At 59.9% G+C, this 25,157-nt stretch overlaps 1 protein-coding gene across 4 annotated transcripts in view; it reads right to left on the reverse strand.

The window, feature by feature from the left end:
• Positions 1–1,969: 1,969 nt before the first annotated feature.
• BAIAP2 (BAR/IMD domain containing adaptor protein 2) overlaps positions 1,970–25,157 on the reverse strand; it is a 42,323-nt gene continuing 19,135 nt past the window's right edge. Inside the window, exons 4-15 of one of the 4 annotated variants that reach the window (XM_035568663.2) lie at positions 23,667–23,728; positions 23,208–23,279; positions 22,808–22,945; positions 13,536–13,688; positions 11,043–11,270; positions 10,233–10,434; positions 9,559–9,760; positions 9,367–9,435; positions 8,887–9,049; positions 7,252–7,286; positions 4,833–4,880; positions 2,657–2,757 (exon numbers count right to left, since the gene is read on the reverse strand). In XM_035568663.2, the coding sequence (XP_035424556.1) occupies positions 4,853–4,880; positions 7,252–7,286; positions 8,887–9,049; positions 9,367–9,435; positions 9,559–9,760; positions 10,233–10,434; positions 11,043–11,270; positions 13,536–13,688; positions 22,808–22,945; positions 23,208–23,279; positions 23,667–23,728 (1,352 nt within the window). In that variant the 3' untranslated portion in view covers positions 2,657–2,757; positions 4,833–4,852. Of the gene's footprint in view, positions 2,758–4,832; positions 4,881–5,592; positions 6,715–7,251; positions 7,287–8,882; positions 9,050–9,366; positions 9,436–9,558; positions 9,761–10,232; positions 10,435–11,042; positions 11,271–13,535; positions 13,689–22,807; positions 22,946–23,207; positions 23,280–23,666; positions 23,729–25,157 lie in introns of those variants that run through there. The other 3 variants (XM_050714326.1, XM_035568662.1, XM_035568665.1) reach the window with 3 other exon arrangements.

The raw sequence follows: 25,157 nt of genomic DNA on the forward strand, positions 1-25,157 counted from the left end.
CCCACCCCGATCTCGTGCCTGCTGCCGGTGCCACGTCTTTGTCCCCCAAGGGATGGGCGGGGTCCCCAACCCCAGCCCTGAAGGCCGGGGAGGCTGCGCCTGCCCCGTGCCCTCCCTGCTGCACCTCCCGCAGCCTTTCTAATTTACTGAGCTCAATTAGTGCTTTATTTAAGTGCTTTATTTAAGCTCTAACCCGGCCCTAACCCCCTGCCCCCGGTCATGCCCCAGTGTGGCTCCGCTGGGCTCTCTGCTTTGTGGCCGGGGGTGCTCGGGCCCCTGTTCCCCCCCGCCCCAGCCCTCCCGTGTCCCCCCCAGCCCAGGGTTTGGTCTATGGCATGCAAGGCAGCTGCCTCTGGAGGGCAGCATGAGAACAGAGCTGTGTGCAGGATATTTTTTTTAATAGAAAGGCTATTATTACATTGTATATTTTACCAATACGGGTCATAACTGCTGTATTTTTTATCAGTGCTGATTTCCATACAGCTCCCAGCATGTGTGTCAAACATCATCGGGCCAATAATAAAGTTTTTAAAATATCGTAAGCCGTTTCCTGCCCGCATCATTCCCTGGCAAGCAGGAAGGGGCCACGCTGGTGGCAGTGGGGCCGGGGGCTGCTCTGGATTTGGACGATGAGGCGTGGGAGAGCTCTGAGCCGCGGCACTGGAGGGCTCCATCACCACAGATGGCCCTCCTGGCTAAGGAAAACACGGGGTACCCGGTGGTGTGTGTGTGGGGGGGATAAATTTTATTGCTCATAAATTACTTTTTCTATAAAAAAATTCTTTCAGGTTACATCTTGCAGGTGCCACCAAGCCAAGAGGTGCAGTGAAGCCCCGGGGGCGGCAGCCCCTGGTGTGGGGCTGGAAGAGGACGACGCGGGGCCAGCGGCGAGGTGGACCCTGGGCCTGACCCCTGCCTGGCCACAAGCCCACAGCCCTGTCCTGTGGCCCCGTGCCCCAGTGGAGCCCCTTCCCCTTGCCCCCGTCTGCCTGTGGCCCTCACACTGGCTGGTGCCCCCCTAGCTCCTGGTGGGACCCCCCCCCAAGCAGGCACGGCGATGGCTGGCACCGCACGGCTGCCCCCAGCCCCCGGCTGATCTCCCCCCGCCTGCGGCATGGGCATGGACAGCAGGCGCTGCACAGCCCCCGGCACTGCATTTCGGGGTGTTATTGGTTTGGACACACTTCGGGCCAAGGCGGTGGCAGCTTCCCATGCACGATGTGGCAGCCGTGGAGCTGGAGGTGACCACCCCAGGGATGCGCAGCAGAGGAAGCAGGAGGTGAGCTCTGGTGAGCGGGGGGCTGGGGACACCACGCCATGGCCAGGAGAGAACCGTGCCCTTGGGAGCAGACAGGGGCCTGCTGGTCCCAGGAGAAGATGCTCTGCACCACGGAACTCCCGCAAACCATGGGAGGGGCACAGCAGCAATCAGCCATCGAGCCTAACTGGGAAGCAGCCCTAATGTGGAACCCCCACAGACAGCGGCCGAGGCATTCGGGTCTCTTTGCTACCTGGGCTAAACCTACTGTCAAAGCAACCACCGAGGGGTCCTCTGAGATCTAGCAATTAAAAAGTGCAAAAAGGCAAATAGAGCGGGAGGCAGGACCGCAGGGCACCGCCCCGTGTGCCCCGCTGGTGCCAGCCGCAGGCACCCGGCTGCTGGCGCAGCGAAGATGCAGATCCTGCTCAGAAAACCCATTCCCATTTGGGCAGCACACCCCGGTCCCACAGCGGCTCCTGCTCCTCCAGCGAGGAGGGTGGGGGCCGGGGCGGGGGGGTGGCTCGGGGCAGCATGCGCCATCCTGCCGGTAGCTCTGTGCAGCCAACGCCGTGCAGTGCGCTCGCTCGTGGGCGCGCACCCTAGCAGTAAGCTCAGCGAGTATATGTGTGTATATATCGGTCTCATGCAACCTTGGAATAGAGGAAGGGAAACCAGCGAAGCAAGAGGGCTCAAGGGGCAAGCCTGTAGGGGAGCGCTCCTTCAAACACCAGGTGCCCCGTGGCCTGGGCACCGCGTCCACCCCAGGCACCCCACGGCACACATCCACGGAGCCCGCCCCTCCTCAAGTATTTCCCTAGCTTATATCTTTCAGCAGTACCGTGACACCCCGCGGTGCACACTGCCGTGGCGCTGCAGCAGCTCCAGGAGCAGAGGCCGGCCCCGTCCCCAGGCTGCAGCGCTGGCACCAGCGGCCGAGGTCCCGCAGGAGGCCGGGCACTGGCTGTGGGGCTCGGCCCCCCCCTTGGCTTGTGGGGAACCGGGGCTCTCCTGCCTGCCTGAGGGCTCCCGCCCAGCTGGGGGGGGCCCATCTCCCTTCTGCCATTGCTGCTGCACCCCGGAGAGCAGGGAGCCCTCGGGGAGCTGCCAGCTGAGGCCGTTCTCCCCATCCCTGCGATCTGCTGCTAATCCTAGAAGCAAACCTGGCTACAGGAGAGGTGCCGAGAGCGCCGCGCTCCCTTCTGCACAAGCAGGGGTCAGGCCAGGGGCAGCGGTTTAACCCTCTGCCTCCGAGAGGAGTAAGGACCTAGAGAAGGGCGAGAATTAGGGCACTAGCTTTAGCCTTTGGCTTTCAAAGCAGCAGGATTAAATAAACTCTGCCTAAAAATGAAGTTCTGGGGAGGCAGACATGCACCGGGCGATGAGGAGGCGGCGTGTGCCACCCGGCACGGCGGCAGCGCTCCCGGCCTCAGCTGATGAGCGGAGCCGAGCGGTCGTTCGTCACGGTCGGCTTCAGCTGGACGTTGGCAAAGGGGTTTCTGCAGGGAGAGAGGAGGGCAGAGTTTAGCAGAGGCTCTCACCGTGCACGTAACGGGGCCTGCGAGGATGGGACAGCGAGCGATGACCTTGGCGAGACCCCAAAAGCTCTGGCTGAGGAGGCGAGGCTGCCGCGGGCCCCGACGGCTGCAGCCGGAGCCCAGCGCACCCCCTGCGGCCGTGGGCACCTGCAGCCCCGCTCCCCTCCACCAGCCCGGCCTCGGGCAGCATTTCTGAAGCGGTGAGGCTGGAACTGCTCTGCCCTGCCCAGCCCCTCGCCGAGATGTCCCCGCACTCTTCCATGCCTCTTACGGTTAAAGACATGGTGGACGTAAGTGACGAGCCGGCGAGGTTGGTCAACGCGTGATTTTCTCCTACCTTGCTTTTCAGCAGTAACAAAGCCGGGCTCTTCCAAAGGGAAAAACCAGGGACGCGGGCAGGGAGCTGGGGGTGCTCAGCCCAGGGTGCACAGAAGCAGGAGAAGCTGCTGCAGCCCCCGGGCACCTCCTGTACAGGGGAGCCCCGAGGCAGCTGCAACATGCACGGGGTAGGGCTCACTGCACCCTGTCTGCTCTAAGGTGTGCTGGGACCCGCGGGCAAGAGCAGAGCTTGCAGTTCCGTGCCAAGCTGGCTGGGAAACCTCAGAAGCAACAAAACCTCCAAGGGGCAGAGAGCAGGAAGAGGGGAGGCTCCTGAGCCGGTTCCACCCCGGCTGTCCCAGTGCCATCCCACAGCCTCCCACGCTCACCGGCTATGGAGGCAGAGTCTCTGGCAGGCAGATTGCCACACGCAGCATCTGCAACAGCGCACGGCCCCAGCACGCATCCTGCACGCCCAGCACGGCCCCCTGCATCCCCTCCTGCGCACAAGCAGCCCCTCGTTGTTGGCCAGCCCCCAGCCTCTGCCCCCACCCCTCTCCAGGAGCCGCATCAGCTACAGCAAAACCTGCACACGCCTGCAGCAGGGAGCTGTCAGCCGCCTGGGGCCCTGCACACCCACTCCCCCAGCCCTTCCATGCCTGAGCTGGTGCCGCAGGCACCCTGTTAGCAGGACAGGCGTGAACATAGGGTAGGTGATGCTAGGAGCAGCCGTGGTTATCAGCTGCCTCCTCCTGAAGCAGAGCCCACAGCTTGGGAAATGTCTCCGGCATCGGCAGAAGGAGCAGGAGGGGCCTGGTGCACCCCCGGCACTGCCCCCACACCCCTCGCCATGCCTCACCTTTTGAAGCATGCTTTTGCTTTCCTCAAAAGATAAATGGCTTTTGCTTAAAAACAGGGTAATTAATTTCCCCACCTAATTAATGCAGATTCTTAGATCACTTTTCCCCCTAGGATGCCAAAATAGATTCTCGAGACAGAAAGGATAGAAAAGGTTGCTTTGATGAGTCACCAGGGGTTATTATTTAACCGGTTTTGTTCTGGCGTAGAAGAGCACTTTGGCCAGGAGCCCACGGCTCAGAACCACAGGGAAATCATTGCGTGGCTCGCAGGGGGCAGCGAGGGGCTGCCGCCTGGCTCCCCTGTGCTCCACAGGGACCAGGCACTGCGCAAGCAGACCCCAGGGGGGTTGGAACAAGGCAGCTCCGAGCTGCGTCCCCAGAGCCGGCCTGGGGATGGCAACAACATCTACAAGCAAAAAGAAGCTGCTTAAAAAACTTCAAATTAGTGACAACGTGTGGTCCTGCCCTGCCCCGGGGACGGCGCAGCAGCATCCAGGGGTGATGCGGCGACACGGTGCCGCTGGGGCAGCAAACACCGACGACCTACAACCAAAGGGATTCATTACAGGGTCGGGAGCAGGACGGGCAGCAGCAGGAGCGGGGCGAGAAGCTGGGGGCCCCCGCAGAGGCAGTGTGACACCAGCAGTGCCCGGTGATGCGAGGAGCCGTGCAGGGGCAGCGGGGTTGGATGGGGGGCTCCCGCCACCGGGACAGGGACACAGGGACAAGCGGCACCGTAGGCGTGCAGGGTGGGCGCAGGAAGCCGAGCGGTGGCAGCGTCCCCACGCACAGCCCCGCGGTGGCACCAGGTGCCCAGCGCCCAGCACAGCGAGGGGCACACGGAGACCATCAACTTACTAACTACAGGCAGGGGCATCTCAAAACCTGGCCACTTCAACATCGGGGCTGCAAGGGAAAGAGAAGGCAGGTTGTAGGACACCGGCACGCTCCGCCGCCTTGATGGGAACAAACTGTGGTGGTTAATGAGAAGAACCGGGCGGACACCGGCTGCGCCGCACGCATCTCCGGGCAGAGAAAGGAGGAAAAAAAAAAAAAGGAGGAAAAGTGGGATTTAAAAGTGGGAGGAAAAGTGGGATTTATTGAGAGCTGCAAGTCCGGCAGCGCATCGGGCATGGCCCCTCGGCCCCATGCGCCCTGCGAGGACGGGAAGGAAACGCATGGCCACAGCCGGAGCCAACCTGCGGAGAGGAGCGGGCTGCACAGCGGCAGGAGGAAGGGAGGAAGGGAGGGGGCTGCTTCCTTCCCGCAGCCCCACCAGGAGCACCCCTGGGAGCAGGAAGCAGGCGGGGGGCAGCCCCGCTCGCATGCAGCGCAGTGCTCGCAGCGAGTCTCTCAGGGGACAGCCAAGACGCAGCACAGAGGAGAGAGAGCAGAGAGCAAGCGGTTAAACAGCTTTAACGACTTAATTCAGGAAAGCTGTTTAAACAGAAACCGGGCAGACTTGCAAACTGAGCACAGGCATGTGGCATGGAGGGGCTGGTTTGGGCCCTTGTCATGAAGGGATGGAGAAGGAAAAAAAAAATGGCATGGCAATGCAGGCTGTGATGGGCAGCGCACAGGCACGGCAGCCGAAAAAGACACCGAGGCCCAGCTCAATGCAATAAATAAAACTTTTATTCAAACAATAACTCAGTACAGGGCACATTTCTCTCTGGCTTTTAAAAAAGGTTTCAGCACTTTACAGTCTCCATACAAGTTTTACTAGGGTGGTTTTTTCCCCCCCTCTACATTCAGTCACTCAGCATGAAATATCCTGGGTTAAAAATCTTTAGCAAAATTGTGACATCGCTGCAGGAGGGTCTCGGTACGGTATGCCCATAGTCTGGTATATAAAACAAAAACTTGTCCGTGTGTATTGCCAGCAATGTCCTAGTAAACAGGCATGTCAGAGGTTTTAAAAATCACATCAGAAAAAAGGAAAGCGTGTAGAGCTTTGCAGCGCAGACGGGCGCTGGCGGTGCTGGCAGCCCCAGCCCTGCCTGGGACGGACACACAGACACGGCCGAGCCACGCGGGGCTGCGAGCACATCCCGGGACTGCTCTGCCCGGCCCCCCGCACTAAGGTGAGGTAACAATACCTTGCTACAAAAAAATATAGATATTTATAAAACAACAAGGAGGAACCCCTCGGGGGGCTGCCGGCCGCCCCAGCGGAGAACCAGCCGTTCCCCGCGGCCGGGGGCTCGGCGCCATCCACTTCTCCTAACGCAGCCTTTGCGGCTCGGCTGGGGGGAAGCGGATCTGAGGGGCCAAGGGGACCCGTGCCCACCTCGTGGCCAGCCCCGGGGCTGCCCCGTAACAGTATGTACACCAGAGGCCATGCATGTGGGCTCCGTTCCGGGGAGCTCTGCCCGCGCACCGTGGCGTGCGAAAAGCCCCAGAGGAGGGGTAGTGCATCTCTAACATTCACAAAGTAGTACAAAAACTGGGTCCCACTAAAAGTGTAAACTGCATCCAGGCTGCTTCAAAGCGAGCACAGACCGATCGGCAGTTTCTGCTCTGAAAAGGCTTCAGAAACAAGGGCACTGTGAACACCAGGGAGGGGTGGAGAAGCACCATGGTTTCCTTGAAGATCGCGAGAGTTTAAAATCCGAAAGTAGAGAAAGAGAAACGGGGGGGGGAAAAAAGGGGGAGAAAGAAGCAGAAAGCTCTTCCGAGCAGCACGGTGCCGCTGCAAGCCCGGTGTCCTCACACCGTTGATACCAGACTGCTGCTGCCGCTGCGGAACAAAGCAGAGGAGGCTGCCCGAGTGCTCGGGACGCTGCCCCGCAGGCGACAGCCGAGCCCAGCCGGTGCCGCTCCGCTTGCCACCCAAAGTTTCCACTTCTATCCCAAAGACAGCGCGTCCTGCCCTACCCACAAATGGCTCCGGGCCAGGGACAGGTGGCCCCATGGCGTGGGGCTGCCAGCACCGAGGAGGGAGCGGGGGAACCCCGAGAGCACTGCTGGCTGCGGCCTCGCTTCCCAGGTTCAAACCCGAGAGGCAGCTGCGGAGATGTGATGCTCTCCAGAGAAGCACCAGCCCCATGGGGTGCCGAGGTCAGGGATGGCTGGGGCTGGCCCCAGGACCTGCCCTGGGTCATGCTGTGCCCCAGCAGGATGTGCACTGCATCCTTGCACAGCCTCCTCCTCGCCACCGCCTGTCCCCAGGGCTGGCGGGCAGCAGGGCGCAGACTCCCCCCAGGGACACAGCTTCGCCCAGAGCCAACACCAACAACTCATTTTCGGGTAACGCCGCAGGAAGGTGGAATCTTACCTGCTAACCGACCTCGTCCCGTAGTCATCGAGACCCTGCGGGGAGGAGAGGAAGCGTGGTGAGAGCTGGGCTGTGCCCCTTCAGCTGCCGCCGGAGGGTCACGGGAACAGCCCAAAGTGCATCGGCGTCTGGGGATGCTTGGGCCAAGACCAATGCATTTCGAGATGAAAGGGAGAGGATGGAGATGGCTTAAGTGGGATTTAGACAGCAGGGGTGAAGTCTCACCGCTCTTTGGAGCGAGACAAGGGAAAGCAGCAGCCGAGCATCCCAGCTCGCTCTGCCCTGCCCCACCTTGGCTCAAAGCTCCAGCGACTTTCGAGATGCGAGACACTTGAAAAGGGAGCAAAACTCTGAGGAACATCAGTGAAATGCTCTGTGGAAGAAGGTGTTTGTGCTGTATTAACTCCCACCAGAAATCGCACAGGGTTTTGGACCGTTTTCCCTTCAGCTGGTGCTCAGTGGCGGTCTGGGGGGGCGGAGGGCAGCAGTGGTCCCCGGGACATGTGGGAACAGGGCTAGGAGGCAATCCCATGAGGATGCTGCGCTCCAGGTGAGGACATGCCCCGGGGGTCTGGCCACGAGCAGCTCCACTCCCTGTGGCAAACGGGAGCCTTCCAGGAAGGACCCGAGCTGCTGCTCTCTGCTGCCCATGTTCCCACTGCCCCGGGAATGATCCTGAACACAAAACCCCAAATCCATTGGTAAACCCTGCCCTGGCCTGGCTTCCCCTGGCTCCACTGGCATGGACTGGGGCTGTGTTTCTGTCCCATCCCCTGCAGAGACGGCCAGACTATGCTGCCCTCATCACCACGCGCACCGTCCCTAACTCCTTATCCAAGAAGCCCTGCGCTGGGTTTGGACACTGCTGGCGGGGGAAACCCTGGCGAGGTCTGCCCCAACCCTGAGCCCCAGGTCCCCACGGGACTGTCACCTGTGGCCAGTGGCACTTGTGTCCCTGGAGCCACCAACTGAGCCAGCATGGCCAGGAGAAAACGCTTCCAGCTCCCTGTGAGCAGCTCGTTTCTGGTGGAAGGCTCCCACGGAGTTGGCAAGTGTTGGCCATTAGGGGCTCGCGGTGCCGTTTTGTGCCATCACCCCTCGTGTCCTGCCTGTTCTGCACGTGCGAGCCAAAATGGCCCATCCTCCCTGTCCCCACCTTCTCTCCTGCCACTTCCTCATCCTGTTCTCCTCCAGAGAAGAGACTCAGAAGGGGATGGGGTCGGGCCAGGCACGAGGGGGCCAGGCACAAGCTGCCTGCAAGCCCCAATGGCAACCTTGCGCACGTGCGGACTTACAGCTGTCGACCTAGTGTAAGGCTTGTAGTGGGCAGAGGGTGGTTGGCAGAGGCCACTGGAATAGTCTTTAATTGCACAACCATAGGGCATAAGGTAGTCCTACAAACAACGAACACAGGCCTGTTGGAGAGGAGCCCCCCCATTCACCGGCACACGCTCTACACCACGCTAACACCAAGCACACACTTTAACATGTTTCCTTTTGCTTTAAAAACATGGGTAGGACCGAGAAGCTGCACGCTCCAGCAGAGATCAAGGCTCTGGGGCTCGCTCAAGCACCTCCCATTTTTAAAAAATCCCCCCCAGCACCGGCAAAGCCCTGCAGGCAGTCAGGGCTCACCTGGGAGAAGGCAGGCACGGCCACGCTGTACGGCCTCTGCTTGAAGGTGTTGACGTTCTGCGACGGGAAGGCTTGCGAGGACATGCCGTAGTCGGGCGGCGGGATGGCGATGTCGTCTTTGTCGAGCAGGTTGCCCGTGCTGCTGCTCTTCCCTTGCTGCAGGCTGAAGGGGGGGGCAGAGCGGGGCCATCAGCAGCAGCCCAGACTCGGTGGCAGACGTGCCACCGAGTCACCTCGGGCAGCAAGCCGCCGGTGGCACTGAGCAGCACCGCGGATGAGGGCGAGATGCACAGAGCCCTTCGTGGGGGACCCCTTTCCTCCCTGCTCCCCTTTGCTCCCCCATGCCTCCTGTGCGGGGCAAAGCAGAATATCCCTGTTCTGAGGCAGCACCCTGCTCTGGAGAGGGCTGGGAGAAGCAGAGGGTCCCCGTCCCGCAAAGCCCCCGCAGCCCTGCCCGGTGCTGGCACGCGGTGCTCCTACCTCGTGTGCACCCGCTCGCTGCCATCGTTGTCGAGGACACGCGTGTAGGAGAAAGGAAACCAGCCCCTCCTGAAAGGCAAAGGCAGGGGATGAAGCCAACCTGGTGCTTATCGACGGAGGTGTCAGAGAAGGCTGAGCCCTCCTGGAGCCAGCCCCGGGGGCAGTGGGGTTCGGGGCGGCCGCGGTACTCACAGTTTGGTTTTCTCGCTCTCCCCGTAGTGCCACCCATCCCTGGCCTCCGGCACCAGCAGCGTGATGAGGTCGCCCTCCTTGAAGCTCAGGAGGGTGCTGTTATCTCCAGCAGCGTGAGAGAAAATGGCCTGCACCCTCGTCCTGCCGTTCCTCTCGAGCCCTGCGGCCATGGAGCTGGAGCGCGGCAGCGTCTTGTTTTCGGCTGGCAGGAGACAAGGACCAACAAGCGCCGAGTCCTTCACCCGTCACCGTGCCCGGGCACAGCCCCGCATGGCCGGGTCTCTGGCTCCCTTACCCTGCCCCCAGTACCAACAACACTTTTGGTGGTTGATTTGCACCCCTGACACCTCTCTGATCCATCTCAGGATCCAGCCGCTGTTCTCGGCATCATCCAACAGCTCCATAAAGGAGCAGCCTCCCTGTAGGAGCCTTCCCTGCCTGCCCTCCTCCCCATTCCTCAATGTTTTCCTCCTGGAAATCCCACCCGGGGGCCAAGACACTGCTCTCCAGCAAGCTGTGCCAGAGCCTGGCTCTGCTTGGCTCCCAGCACCATGTCCAGAGGCGCAGAGCACCACAGCAGTGGCACGCTGCTCATCACCACCCCACCGCTAACGAAGGGACCCCACCACCCATCAGGGTGACCCGCAGCCCCCCTGGGGTTGGGGGAGCCTCACCTGAGGCGTAGCTGTTTTTCGGCGGCACGTTTTTGCGAACTGGAAGCGTGTTCGAGTAAGAGTCGCTCAGCTGCTTCTGAGGCTGGGGAGGAGATAAAGATTTGGGCTGTGCTGGCTTCACCTCAGCCCAGTGGTTGTAATCGTCACTGTCTGGGCCTGAGGCTCCGTTCACCACCGGCAAGGCCTCCTGTGCCGACATGCGCTAGGGAGAAAGGAGAGGAGGGGGGGGAAGACGGGAGATGTCTTCATCAGCAGGGCACCCCCAGCAGCTCCCCGGGCAGGGACGCAGTGCCAGGGAACGCGGCTGACGGCAGACCAGAGCCCGGGCCCGCTGGGTTCAGCCTTCAGCTTCCTACCTGATACAAACTGCTGGGGAAAGGAGCAGGGTCACCTCTACGGCATTTCACCGCTCACACCCAATAAATCCCTCCCGAGCCCTACTGCTCAGCTCGCACCCCGACATCGGGCAGGAGACCCCCTTCCGAAGGGCGTTTCCATCACGCGAGGGTCACCCCAAGCACCTTTCTCCCGAGGGTGCCTCAGCACGGCCCCACAGCTCCGGTCCCAGCCCGTGGGCCCCCCGCAGCCCCCCGACACCCCCGGGCAGGACGGAGGAGGGATGCTGCTCCAGATCCAACCCCAGCCTGCCTGTGTCCCGGGCAGCGCACCCCGGGCTGCCCAAGCCCATGCGCCCGCCTGCGCCCATCCATCCAAAGGCAACTTGCTGAGGACCACGGTGCTGCTGGCCTGGGCTCATCCCTCCGGCTTTGCTCGGAAGGGCAGGACAACCTCCACCTCCCAGATACTTACTCCGACAAAAGGTGCCAGCTCCGGGGGGACAGGGAGAGGTTTGGCACCGGGGATGGGGTCAGAGATGATGAGGTTGGACTTGGATGTAGACAGAGGGCTGGGCATGATGGTGCCATTGCTGCTGGCAGCCATCTGCTGCATCAGCTGTATGGCGCGGTCCGGGATCTTGTTGGGATCGGAGCACGACTGCTGCCACAGGGGGAGCTTCTGCGTCAGCATCTCCTTCCCCTGTGAGGGAGAGAGCGAGGTGAGAGGGTGCAAGGAGCGAGGCATGAGGGTGCAGGGACCCGCGGCAGCACCCGGCCCTGGTAGGGAAGGATCTGATGAGAGAACGGCCACGTCTGGGCAGCACGACTGATGTGCTCCTCCACACATGGCGCAAACAAGGTAAAACACAGGGATTTGCTGCTTTCAGGCTCCGAAAAATATAAAATCACTCTGGTCACAAAAAAACGTAGAGGGAAGGGGAAGGTAACTCAGTCCCCAGCTGACTGAGATCCCCCGTGTGCAGCAGCTCGAGAACAGACGAGCTGCAGGGAGCGGGGCTGTGCAAGAAGCCAGCGGCCATGCAAGGAAATAAAAGCTGCTCGAAGGCTCTGCCTTGGGACGAGCAGTGAGAGCAGCACACGCGGTGACGACCATCGCTCTGTCCCTGCGGCGCAGCCCAGCCCCGCTCCCGGCATGTCGCTCACCCAGGCTGCAGGGATGCTCTGCGGCACAGTGCCTCTGTGCCCATGGCCCCGTTCCCCACCAGTAAAACCCTGATCTAATAAAGCTGCGGGTCGGGAGGCCCAGGGACACTCACGTCACAAACCACAGGGACACATCAAGGCAGCAGATGCCCGTGACACCTTTCCTGCACATGGAGATGGGGAGATCACACCCATGCTGTTACCCAGGCCCCAGAAATGAGCTTCGTGCTCGGGGCTGCTCGGCCCCAACAGCCTCTGGTGCTGCTGCAGGACCCGGGGCCACCCAGCACGCTGCTCCCAGCCAGGCAGAGGCAGCGCTGGCCTCGTCCTTACCCAGATAACACAACCATGGCTCAGGACAGCACATCCCATCTCACGACTCCCCAGGAGCAGACATCCGAAACCACGCTGTGGTCACTCCCCAGCCAAATGCACAGCACAGCCCCCACGCAACACACCGCATGCACACCTGCAGCAGAGCTGAGCTGCAGGGGGGGACGTTACAGCTCCACATGGCTTTGTGGCTGCTCTCACAGACACGATCGATCCCGATGCATCCCAACAGGCTCCTGAAGCCAGTGCAGAAGCCCCAGAAGGTTTCCCTGCCATCCACCAGGGACCTTGCTGCCCGGTCGCCTGCTGCTGGTGGCAGCACCCAGGCAGGGCGGCAGCATGGTGTTTCCAGCTGACAAAGCCTACATGTGGGGCCAGGTGCCCACGCTGCACCCACACAGCCCCTCCTGCACAGCCGCCCTCCCTGCCCTGCTGCAGCAAGCGTTGGGCTTGGCCACGCTGCGGCCACAGCGGGGCTGCTGGTGCCGGTGCCACCGCATCTGCTGGCCCCCACCTGCCCCAGGGGGGATTTCTTTCTCCTGCACCTCGTCCGCAGTTAGCATACGCTGGTGGTTGACTCAGCCCCTGCCGCAGCCGGGGACGGTGCTGACTAAGCCCATCTCTTCCCATTGCTCCCCTGCGCCAGGCGCGGCGGTGACAGATGGGTGCCGCGAGTGCCGGGGGGCGGCAGCGGGGAGCGAGCAGGAGGGGAGCACAAGGCTGCCGGGAGCCACGCGCGCACCCAGCCCTCGTATGGGCTCAGCTCCAGCACGGTGCTGCTGCATCCCAGAGAATGGGGCCCCAGCCCCTGTGCAGGGGATGCGGGCGGGCTGCTGGGGCTGCTGCTCTCGGCTCCGTTCCCTCCTCCGCTATGGCCAAGGGGATGATGAGGGTGGGAGGGAGCCCTCCCGCTGCCCCACAGCCCCAGGCTCTGCTCTGACTCAGAGCAGGAACGCCACTGCTTTGCATTTCGTCTGCTTCTGCAAACCCAGAGCTGATGCACGAGCAACTGGGTGAGCCCCCACCCGGGTGAAGCCCTCAAGCCACAGCGACCGAGCGCTCGATGGGCACAAGGTGCACAGGAGGGGGAGCGTGGGGGGCTGAATCTGCGTGATCTCCCCGCACAGATGGAGTCAGGCCATGGCTGGTGTTGCCCAGGAGAAGCCAGAGAGTGGCAGGACACCCTGCTGGGCTCCAGCCCTGGTCCCATCTACCCCACACAGCCTGAAGCTGCCTCAAAACACAGAGCAGCGCCCATGGGAGACACGCACCCATCAGAGCAAGGGCAGCTCCGTGCAAGTGAGGAGGGATGGGGGCACTGCCCGTGCGTCCCCCCCCCCCCTCGGGCCCGCTGCTCCCCCAGCCCCAGGGCACTGCTGCACCCGTGGCTCCCAGGGCATGGCCCTGCCCCTGTTCTAATGGACAGGGGCTGCACACAGGGAGTGTGGCGGGGGCCCTGCTGACTCACCTTGGCGTGGTAGGTGATGGCGCTCTTCGCCACCGCACACTGCTTCTCGACCAGGAAGCAGAACCGTCTCCTCTCCTCCGTCAGAGCCGTCTTATACCCATCCGAGACGTAGTTTTCCAGCTCCCCTTGCTTGTTGCTGATGGCTTCGATGTACTAGAGGGGGCAGAGAAGCACAGAGGGGGGCTGCGGTTTCCCGTTCGCCCAGCGAGCGCCCACAGCCCTGTTAGCAGGGGACGAGACCTGCAGCATCCCGAGGACGGGGTCAGTGTGTGTGGCCAGCCCGGGGGGGTGCCCATGGGAGGCCCCCAGCACAGGACACACACACACACACGTGTGCCTGCACGTCCCCCCCAGCCCGCCCTTACTCATCAGAGCCCCCCACGCAGAGGCGCTGACTCAGCACGGGGGCCGGGAGCGCGTGGGCAGGCAGGACGAGCTGTACCCATGCAGCCGCCCTCTCACCAAACGGGCGCCTGAGCCCCAGTGGGGGCCAGCGAGGCTGCCCCCAGGCCTCCCCCCCCATCCCAAGCTAGCAGAAGCTCCCACAGCCCCCACCCATCTCCCTGCACCCCCCGGGACAGCCCCCCGGGACAGCCTGTGCAAGCAAAGCACGCGAAGCCAGGGCAGCGCTGCAGGCTGGCACAGCCCAGCGCACAGCATCACCCCCAGCATACGGGACCAGCACAGGACTCCCTGCCTGCTGAGCACCATTCCTCGATGCTGGTCCACCCCCAGGGGCCACGCAGACAACACCGGAGCCCCGCACCAGCAGCAGGCTGAGATGCTGCAGACGCGGCAGAAGGAGGCTCCTCTGCTGGCACGGCTCCTGCCCTACCTACGTGACTTCTGCCAGCTCGGCTGCGCCCGCACAGGCTGTGCCAGCGGGAACGGGGCACGTTTGTGTAGGTTTTTTGTAGGGAGCTGGAAAGCAGCACGTGGGGCAGAGCCACGCAGTGCAAGCATGGCACAAGGGAGGGCTTCAGAGCAGCGCGGTGCCCTCCACGGCCACATCCATCAGCACACCAGAGGACACGAGATGTCCCCATCTCCCTCAACCAGCCGCTTCCTCCCCACTCCCTGCCCTTGGTTTGTTCTCAGCAAGGAGCTGCTGCCCTTGAAGTGGCCCGGGAGAAGCAACCACCAAGCGTCCCCGAGGGGCATCGTGCTCACCAAGGAGCTGTGTCCTGCCCTACACAGGGCGGGCAGCACCACAGCACGGAGACACACTGCTGCCACCGCCTCCCCCCAGTAAGGGCAGCACCACAGGAGAGCCCCAAGCAGCCCCGGCACTGCTAAACCTGCTGCAGGAAGCCTGAGCTTCCCCGGGAAGGGAATTAAACTGGAAATTCAGGGCCCAAAGCAGCTTTTCTTCTTTCTTCATGTTTAACAGTTATTTTTAGCAAGCTACGGTATTTATTAGCAGGCACAAAATGGAACAAACCTCAACAAAGCAGTGAGATTAAGTGACGTCCCGGACTTCAAAGGGGGTTTGCAGCAGAGCTAGAGCCCCAGCACCCCCCCACACAGCACCCTCCCTGGAGAGCAAACCCCCAGCCTAAACTGAGCCGGTTTAATTCACTAAATGAGCCATCAAGAAGGCAAGGAGCTCAGGACGGGTGCGCAGCACACTGCCACGCCAGGCGCGCAGAACTTCTCGAAGCAATGGTAAACTTTCAAGTTTTAATTGCGACTTAACCGTGCAAGTCAGTCTTATTTACATCCCTGATTTCAATCTTGTTTCGCAAGTATACTTTTAATTATTTAGCTAAAGAAAGGCTTGCCTTAATGGCTGCAGCCAGTTAGAACATGTTGATTTGCAAGCAGAGAGCCTGTGCTCTAAATTTAGGATTCTCACTGCTTTATATACTTTATGTAAATAAGCATGATGTGCCATTGATTTATGCAGAGCTTGATTTTTACACTTTATTACATTACAAAATGGTGAACGCCACCTCTTATTCACCAGCTAGCTTTCATTTTGGATTTGTTCAAATGGAAATGGGCTTTTGAACAATGCACTGAAACACAATTTAAATAAAAACCTCGCTAACTATGCCAGACGCATGGGAAAAAGTAACGTGCAGAGCACAACGTACGCTCTCACTACCGTACGTCAAGGAGAGAGCGCTGTCTCTCGTTAGGGTTACCTGCTGCCATGCGCAGGAGCAACACCTCTGCTTCCCAGCCTGGTTCCTGCGGGGGTCCCTGGGGGCACCCCATGACCCACATCCCAGCCAAGCATTTCAAAGCTGGAGGTGCACACCCGGGTTCCTGCAGCGTGGCCACACCATCACCACTTCCCAACGGGTGCCTGCCAGCACGCACCTCTCCACTGTGGAGTTTCAGAGCTCGATTTAGGCTGCCAGCCTCAAATTCAGATGCTAAGCGTCACCTAAATAAAAATCCCAGCTTAAAGGGGAGAAGCCCCACCTGTGGCCGGGCCACCTGAGATGGCACCAGCCCGGTCAGTGCTCGTGGTGCCAGGAGCCAGCGCACGCACCGGCAGCTCCAGAAAGCTTTTCTGGGTTTCTAGGTTGGAGAGGCCTCAAATAACCCCCCCTTCCCCCGCTCCTGAGAGCATCCACCTCGCCTTCAGCAGCTCTGCTGACCCAGTTAGCGAGGTGGCAGGAGCCAGCTCCCGGGGCTCACCCAGCTGCCCAGGGCAGCGAGGGGGGAGCAGGGCATGGGTCCAGCCAGCAGCGCCACGGAGGGTCCGTGCACGGGAGCTGCTCCGAGTTACCCCCACCAGTCAGGCAGTTCGGAACAAGGAAACATGAAAGCAGAGCACACACTGCAAAGGGACACAGCCGCTGCAGAAAAGCCAGGGCACGCAGAGGCCCCGCTGCTCGGACTAACAGCATCCTCTCAGCGGACTCAAACCCGACAGCTGGAGGTGTGTGAAGATGAAAGGGCTGCTAACAGATGTCAGGACCTGGGTTATCTTCAAGCACACGCTGCAATCAGTGCAGTTAGTGCAGGTGAAGCAGCAGCATCATTACTGAATTTCACTCGAGTCTCTAATAACAACACGGCCATAATGAAAAAAATTAGTTCAAGCCATTCTATCCAAGGCAAGAACATGAAAATTAGTTATGAATATAAGCCAAGGGCAATGCTAATCGCCACAGCACTGAGCACCACTGTGTAAATAACCATGACAGATCTTTATCAGTGAACGGGCGCTGCCAACGTCTGTGAAACGGGCTGAGCGAGGGAACCGCTGCGAGGACAACAGGGACCAAAACCAGGCGGGAGCCAGCCAAGCTCTGCTGAGGAGGTCTCCATCTCACTGCTGTGGGCACGGCAACAAACCCAGGGACCAGAAAGTCAAAGCACTATGGGCACTTTTCAGGGCAGTGAGTGGCCCTGAGCCGAACGCGGAGCAGGGAGGGGACCGTGTCCCCATGCTGTCCCCAAAATCGGGCTCTTTTCTGGGATGAGATGAGGTGAGCACAGCAGTACAGGGCAGCAGGGAGAAAACGCTGAGGGAAGAAGGGAAGGGAGAGGAGTCTGCAAGCTGTGCTGCCCTGATACAGGCAGGCTGGAATATCCAGAAGAAGTAAATACAAGAAATGGGGATTTATTTAAGGAACCACAAGGGAGAATAATTAGAAAGTAACAAGATAAAATAGGAAAGAAGTTAGGCTGATTAACAGAGGAAGAGCTTCTAAGCTGTCACAGTCTCAAGGAAGCACAGCACAGGGTCAAAGTTGAGGTCAAAGTTGAGAACAGCTCTGGGGGTGCTCAACCCCCTCGGCTCCTGGGAAGGGAAAAGGGTTTCCTTATCTCCAGAATTTGGTTCCTGCACAGGAGTTACGCTCCTTGCCCTGGGTTTATGCAGAACTGGGTAAAACCTGCCTCCAGCCGTGCCCTGCAGCATGGGACGCGCATGCCAGCCCCTCTGCAGGCTGCAACACCTCAGGTAGGGGTTGGCCTTGCATAGCACGCTGTGCTCAAAGCTGCTGCCTCAAAACAGGGTTGGAAAAGCATGCAAGGGTACACGGCATCACTGAAACAGCTCAACCCCCTCTCTGGGGAAGCTCGCCCTTCCCATCCCAGACTGAGCCCCACGTTGGCTCCCTGTAAGCAGCTGCTCACGTGCCCCGATGAGCCCGCAGACCTCTTCCAAAGCAAGAGAAACTACATTCTCCCTATGAGAACCAGCTCACTCGGCAAGCAGATGCCCAGAGAGCCACGGCATCAGCGGTTATCCAAGGTGAAACGCGCCCAGCTGGTCCTGCGAGCACGAGGCCAACAAGCGCCCTGCTCCGCAGCCGTTGGCCTCCCGTCCCTCTCCCCGAGGCACACTGTCCTCCCCCGTTACGCTTGCTATCTCACATCTGTTCTGCGGGGCAGCAGCCTCATCCTTCTACTATTCCTGTACAGTGCCGCACACGTGGTGTTACATAAAGTGTTCAGGGAATGAGCTCCGAGAGCCGCAGCGGGCTATGCAGAGCTTCATCAGCTGCTGCGAACGTCCCTGCGCCCAGGGGACACCGCAGACCGACCCCTGGTGTGTGGGATCTGCTGCCGAAATGCACATCAGGCATGGCCCCAACCTGCACATCGGGCTGGGAGATCAGCCTTCCAGAAGCAGCATGAGGCTTCTCAGCCAGAGAGGGAAAAAGTGGTTTAAGCCTTCATTTATATAGAAAACCACTCGGTTAAGGGGATTTGTAGCAGCTGCTTCAGGATGTGCAGGACCAGCTCAGGAAGCCTCTGGGCAGCAGGAGTGCCAACAGCAGCCAGGGCAGCAGAGAGAGCCAGCCCCAGGCCTGGGAGGGATGGAGGCTTTTGTCCTCCAGTGCTGCCTCTGCCATCAGCACTCACAGACCACAGAGCCTGGAAAAGGCACCGCAGGGCACGGCCCTTGTGGCACCACGGCCACAGGGGCCAGCACCTCCCAGAGCACGGCGCTGAGACCACACCAGCACCCCAAGCCTCCCGAGATGCTGAGTGCTGACAGCCACGCAGCGCAAGGGGACGACATGCCAGCACGCGAGTTCCCAGCTAATTACAGAGTGAATGACAAAGTAGATGACAAAATGCTGCAAGGGACGAGCTCTCCCACCAGGTCCTGAGCTGCAGGAGGTAAAGCTGCTGGGCTGTACGGAGCACATGCGGGTAACCGCTGCGTTGGGACTCAGCCTCATTGGGCTGGAAGCTAGTGAAAAGCTGGAGACGGTTATCTGGAGCCAGAGCTTTTACGTAATTCTTCCCTATTTGACTTTTACATAAGCCCTCGTAACCTGGTTTGCACAAACTCCTCGTCAGTTAGTGCTTCTTGACCTATGGCTAAAATTACTTCTCCTGGTGGGAATATCAGAACAAGGTTCCAATTACAAAAGTTTATAAAAACCTCTGGGCTATTTGGCACAGGGGTGTTTAACGCTTACAGCATCCCCACAGGAGCACAGGGGGACAGCAGGAGGGACGCAGGCAGGAGCTGAGCTTGGCCACGTGCCTGGCAGCTCTGCGCCCCCCATATTACCCTGACGCTGGGCACTGCGCTCCCCCCCTCCAAAAAAAAAAAACAACAAATCCAATTGCTCCACCAGCCTCACCAAGCAATCCAATTGCTCACAGCACTACCAGGGGGTGATGAGCTGCTTGGACCAACGTAGCTCCCTTGGTGGCGTGCTGATTCAATCAAGGCCCTAAACCCATCGTGGCCTCGATTTCATGCCTCAGCCATAACCAGCATTTAATGGAGTTACCGCAGTTTAGGCTCCTTGATGATTGTTTAATCTTAATATTTGTTTTCGTTCTTCTTTATAAGGGACATGAAGTGAATGGAATTGGTTTATCCCCCCAGTTTTGAACACAGGTCAAAAAAAATCTCAGCAACTACATAATTAGGGCAAGAGATCTGAGGCAGTGGCTGTCTCACTGCGGTCCAAGCTTTCATTCCTCTTGTACAACAGCAGCTCTGGACTGATTCATGAGAAATAAACCCCTGGCTTTATTGCGACATTCAGCAGTAACAACCCGTAACCGCAGCATCTCCTGACCATGACAGGCTGAAGCTTTGGAGGCTGAAAAATCACTACAGCAGCCTAATTGTGCTTGGAGCTGCTTTTAAGCTACATGAGTCGTCTTCCCCGAAAACCACAAGGTGTTTCAGTTCAGAACCGTCTTAATGCTGTGAAGCTCTTCCTCATCAATTAAGCTCCACCAGGCAGCACCCACAGGACGCGGGACCTGGGGCCAAGCCCCGTGCCCTCTCCAAGCACCACATTTGCTGCAGCCCCGCAGAAGCCCCCGCTGCCTGCCCCGAGCAACCCCCAGCTCTGTCCTCCGGATAATAAGCAACATGCAGCACTTGCTGATCATCAGCGCCTATTTCCACCTTATAAAGGGGGAAATCTGTTTTGAAGAGGGAGGGGAGACAATCCAATGCTTTTTTTTTTTTTTTTAAATCAACTCAGCACAGGCTGCAGCACCTGGGCCAGGCTGGTGCCCTGGCACCATCCTCTGCCCCCTGCCCCAAAAGCCCTGACCTTGCAGCAGGAGCTGGATGCCAGAACCACCGCACGGGGCTGGCCCCACCACATCCCTGGCAGGAGGCACAAACCGCGGCCACTCGGCAAGCAGCAGCAAGGCAGAGGGGAACAATTCTGCTTCCTGCAGCAGGAAGCACAGAGACGATGACAGAGCAGCAGCCTCCTGGCTGCTGAGTGCTACAGTATCTTAAGTGGATGAGTCTTCAAAGGAAGAGTAAGATTTTATTGCTTTATTGAATGGGATGACTTATGTAGCTACCAGGACGTTTCTGCCAGCAGCACCTCTCCCACTACAAGCCAAAGCAATGCTCAGCGCTGCATTAGCAGAGCTCCAGCTGGCTCTGCCCAGTTCCCCAGGCGCCGTCTTGAAGCTGACTCCAGCGTCCCGTGAGCACAGGAGGTGCCTTCAGCAGCCTCCGAGAAGGCTCCTCCTGGCTGAGTTTTAGCACTGGCCATGGGGATGGTTCTGTGCCAGGCAAACAAAGCTGCACACAACTCCCTGCTGCAAAGACGCCAGAGAAAAGTTTTGATGCAGCACGACCCCATGCTGCGACACGAGCAGCTCCCCCAGTACCAGAGCTGCTGCAAGCGCCTGGCTCCAGCTCCTCCTGGTTTCCCTGCCCCAGCACATGGCATTTTCCCTGCCCCTGCCCAGCCTGCACATCGCTCCCTGGATCAGCGGCACGGCCGAGCACCCGCACCGACAGGAGCCGACGGAGCTGGCACCTGCCAAAACCCAGGAACAGCATCAAGGCTGCCCTGAACGCTTTCCTCCTCTTCTGTTTGAAGCAAGCCATAGCAGCATCCTAGCCAGCACACAGAGGGAGAACCACCCTCTCGACTGAATTCTGCAAATTAACTTATTTTGATCTCTGAGCCGGGGGGGGGGGGGGGGGGGGGGGGGGGAAGCAGTTGAGCAGTTTCATGGCTCTTTAAGCTAAAGCTCTTCATAAGGCTTTTTTTTTTTTTTTTTGTAGAGATAAGCACTTCCTAAATACTTACTGCTGAAAGATTAAGAGAATGAAAGCCTGATCCTGTTTTTCTTTGCCCAAAGAAGTGGTGCTAGCAGAACGACAGCCCTGCTGCTGCCGTTCCATGGCAGGAGCAAGCCATCACCATCACCCCTCTCGGCCGTACGCAGCCGATGGCCGGGGCAGGTTCTCTCCTACATGGAGGGGATCCCTGCAGAAACACGGTGGCCCTGGGGACTCAGGCAGGAGCCAGGTGGCCCCGGCAGCACTTCTGCTCATCCCTGCCAGCAGCTCCCTTAGGTGAGGAGATCAGAAAACCGGGTGCTGATGCTCTGAGTGTCCCCATGCTGAGAGCCGCCTCGCTGCTTAACGGGTCTGCTCTCCCTCTGCGGAGATCTGGAGCAACAGATTGCAGAGACACCACTACTCCGAAGTGGTTTAAACCGCTCAGCTTTCAAGAAAGTGCCAGCCTTCGCTGCAGCACGCAGGACACCTAAGTCACTCTGCAGCAACACCTTCTGAAGATGCTCAAATTAACCATGCCTCACACAAGCAGCTTCAGTACAGTCACAGGAGCTGGGAGGCTGCAAATTAGCAGGAGCTCAATTCAGAGCACTCCAGCTCAGCACAGGAGCTGCACTCAGAGCCTGGATGAGTGTTGAAATGTTTTTTTTTCTCCTTCAGCGATTATCCTGATTCATGCTACCAGGAGAATGACTGATTTCCCAAATTTTAGTACAATTAACAATGTCACTTCCCCAGCTCTCTGCTGATTGTTTAAATGCCACCCTGTGCACAGCCCCAGCTAGTGAATTGCCATCAGCGTTTAGATCACCTTCGGCAGAGATGGGTCACTTTGGTCGTGTTATCAGCCCGTTGCACCTGAAGTACCAGGTTCTGATCCCAATGTCACCTTCTCACACCTTGCTTACAGACAGGAGTACGAGACTTTTGGCTTCAGAGTTAGCCTTTCCCCTTTACCCCACGAGGTATGAGTCGGGCTGCGGTCACTGAATGCCCCTAACCCCAGCAGCAGCAGGAGCACTGAGCCAGGCAGGTTTGCAGACAGATGCGTTAATCTCTCATTAAAATATGCTGTTTGGACACGCTCCAGGTGTGACTCAGACCACAGGTCAGACTTCAGGAGACCTGAACTCATCCCACGCGTGCCTCAGCGACCCTGCACCACAACCCCCCACCATGAGCCAGGTACGGGCTGCGCATGGGATGCTCCGCGATGAGACCTCGGTCCCGACCCGCTCCCTGCCAGGAGCCACAGCGGGGGCCACCATGGACCCAGTGCAGCCCAGCCCAGCCCGAGCTCCCACAGCAGGCGGCACGGGGTGCACGCAGCCCACGCCGCAGTCACGCTGCCGTGATTCACTCGCCAGCCTCCTCCAGCACGCGCTCGCCACCCGGGCGGGCTGGGGGAAGGGACTCCCGTCAGAAGGCACGGAAAATATTTAAGCAAAACACCATCCAGAGGAAGACGGATCTGGCACAACAAACTAATGATCTTTTTGGGTTCATTCATTAAGCAGAGGTGGGGGGGGGGAGGAATAAGAGAGCCAGCCGTGGCAGACTCGGCGGGGTTAGTCACCGGCGCACTGCCCTGCACAGCACCTGCTGGGGGCTGCCTCCCCCCCCGGCCCTGCTGCTCTAACACCTCCTGCATTATCCATCACAGGCACCAACACCTCCCTGCCTGCTCCTCCTGTCATTATCCAAAAGCTGGCACGCAGCACGGAGCAGCCCCAGGCTGCAGGGGGGCGACAGGCACGGGGGCACGGGCTCCTACCTGCAGCTCCTTGTCCGAGTACTTCTGGGGGTTTTTGCTTCCTTGGCTTTTCTTGCGGAGTTTTTTCAGCTCTGCCTGGCACTTGTCGAGCGAGTCGCCCTTGCTCCTTTGCTCTGTCTGGTATTTCTTCAGCGCAGCCTGGGTGCGAGAGGAGAAGGCTCTGAGCTGCTGGAGTGCTGCTGCCCGGCCCCAGCTTGCAGCCAGGGGCAGGCACACAGCCACTGGCCTCCAGGAGACAAGGAGGAAACAAGCAGGGCTGTGACAGCCTAACACTGGGGGAAAAAAACCACCGGTCTGTGTGGGTGACACGTCTGGTGGCCTGGGGACCCCTCTGTGCACGGCACAGCCGTGCCCTGTGCAGGGCAGGGAGGAGCAGGAGCAAACCATCGGGGTCACTTACGCTCAGGTAGCGCGAGTCCAGCTCCACCTTCTGCTCCAGCTGCGTCAGGAGCTCGTTGTGGAAGGACTTGAGCTGCAGAGAAAGAACAGAGGGGCTGTTTGTGTGGGCTGCCGAGCCCAGCAGCAGCTGAACGCTCCCCAAAATCCCTGCAGTGGGAACCGAGGGGGCCCAGGGAGGTGCATAAAGAGCGGTGACGGCCACTGCATTATGCAGCAGGAGGGGTCTGGGGCTGGAAGGGATGCTGCTGGCACTGAGGGATGGACAGAGGGACCCGGCAGGACACTGCTCAGCCGCAACGCCAGCAGCTTGGCTTTGATATGAGCAAACTCTGTGCACGAGCAGATCCACATGGGGCTGGCTGAGATCAGATCTGGGGGCTCGGAGGAGCTGGTGGGGGGGGGGGTTGCTCAGCCCAGGCTGAGGAGCAGCCCCCGTGCTGCAGCACCAACGCATGCTCACCATCTCCTCCAGCTGGTTCTGGATCTGCCGGTGGACTTCTGCCATCTGGAAGAGCACGTCTCCTGGAAAGACAAGACATGGGAGGGGGCTTGAGGTGCTGAGCAGGGGGGACACTCCTGGTCTAGGGGCACCCCACTGGTGGGAAGGGGTCTGCAGCCAGACTGTGGGGCTCCAAGAGCGCACGGGATACCCCTGGTGCCCACCTTCCAGACAAAGGTGATCAGACATCTCAGACACTTGGACAAATGTTTGCCTCCTGTAGCACTGGGGAGAAGGAAGGAGGACATGCAGCAGCCTGGCCCTAACATGTCATCATGCCCCAGCTATGGCTCTGACAGCCCCTGGACCTGAGATAGGAGAACACGAAACTCCCCATCCCCACCGGGGTCACCATCCAGTCCTGTTATGAGCCCAGCTCACTGCAGCCACTGCAGGCAGACCTACACCCTGGGGCATTTGCCTCGATGCCCCTGGACCCGTTCAGCCCCAGTGGCTGGGCTACAGCGCACAGGGCTGTGAGCCCAACACCGGTCCCTACCCTGCCACCACCGTCCCCAGGCTGGGAACGGAGCAGCCGGTGCTGCAGGAGGAAGGGCTGTCCTGGCAGAGGGACCCCAGCTCTGCTTTCACTCTTCCTTTAATTTTTCTTTTCAAATGCAAGACCATCAAGCTGTGCTCCCGCGTTGCTTTTCCCGGACAGGAAGGGCCACATCCTGCCTCAGCAAAACCCTGCGGTGGCTGGAGCCAGACGGCGGCCCCACGGAGCGTCTTTAGGAGAGGAGCCAGGGCTACCGCTCAGCTAAAAGCAGCGGCTCCTCCTCAGCTTTTAGGGAGAGCCAAGTGCCGTCAGCTGTCTGTAAAAGCCAAGCTTGGAAGCCCAAACCCCCAGCACAGTGGCTGGGGCTTCGCAGGCAGCTTCCAGGGAGCAATTTGAGAGTTTAAAGCCGTGATCTGCCATAGCTGCGCCTGCCTCGGACCCATGGTGCTGCCACCCAGAAGTGGCTTGGGGTGAGGAGCACCCAGAGCTCTCACACCAGCAGCATGAGACTCTGGGGGCACAAAAACAGCTGGCGCCTACTGGGCCAGCCCCAGCCTGCCACCGGGTCACCCTGTCCCCAGCAGCGAGCCCCACGTGCTCGGGCACGCGGGCTGCGCTCCAGCAGTGTCAACAGTGCTGGGTAACTGGGGACAGCCTGGTCCAGCGTTCCTTTGCTCCTGGGGCTGAAGCAATTCGTACTTTGCACCCACACAGCGTGTCTCAAAACTCTCTGCAAACATTAAAATCCGAGCCCACTGAGTCCTGGGCGGGCGCCAGCCCCTTCGCTGTGGACTCCGTGCTTTGAAAGGTGGAAAATTTATCTCCGAGGGCTGAAGGTGCTCGGCCAGGCATGGGGCAGGAAGCGGAGCAGCCGTCCCCTGCTCGGCCCCGTGGGGAGCAGCGATGCACAGAGCAAGGTGACCAGCCCGCTCCGCTCCCACGCCGGGGAGCCG

The sequence above is a fragment of the Cygnus atratus genome, chromosome 18, assembly GCF_013377495.2.
Source record: "Cygnus atratus isolate AKBS03 ecotype Queensland, Australia chromosome 18, CAtr_DNAZoo_HiC_assembly, whole genome shotgun sequence".
NCBI lineage: Eukaryota > Metazoa > Chordata > Aves > Anseriformes > Anatidae > Cygnus > Cygnus atratus.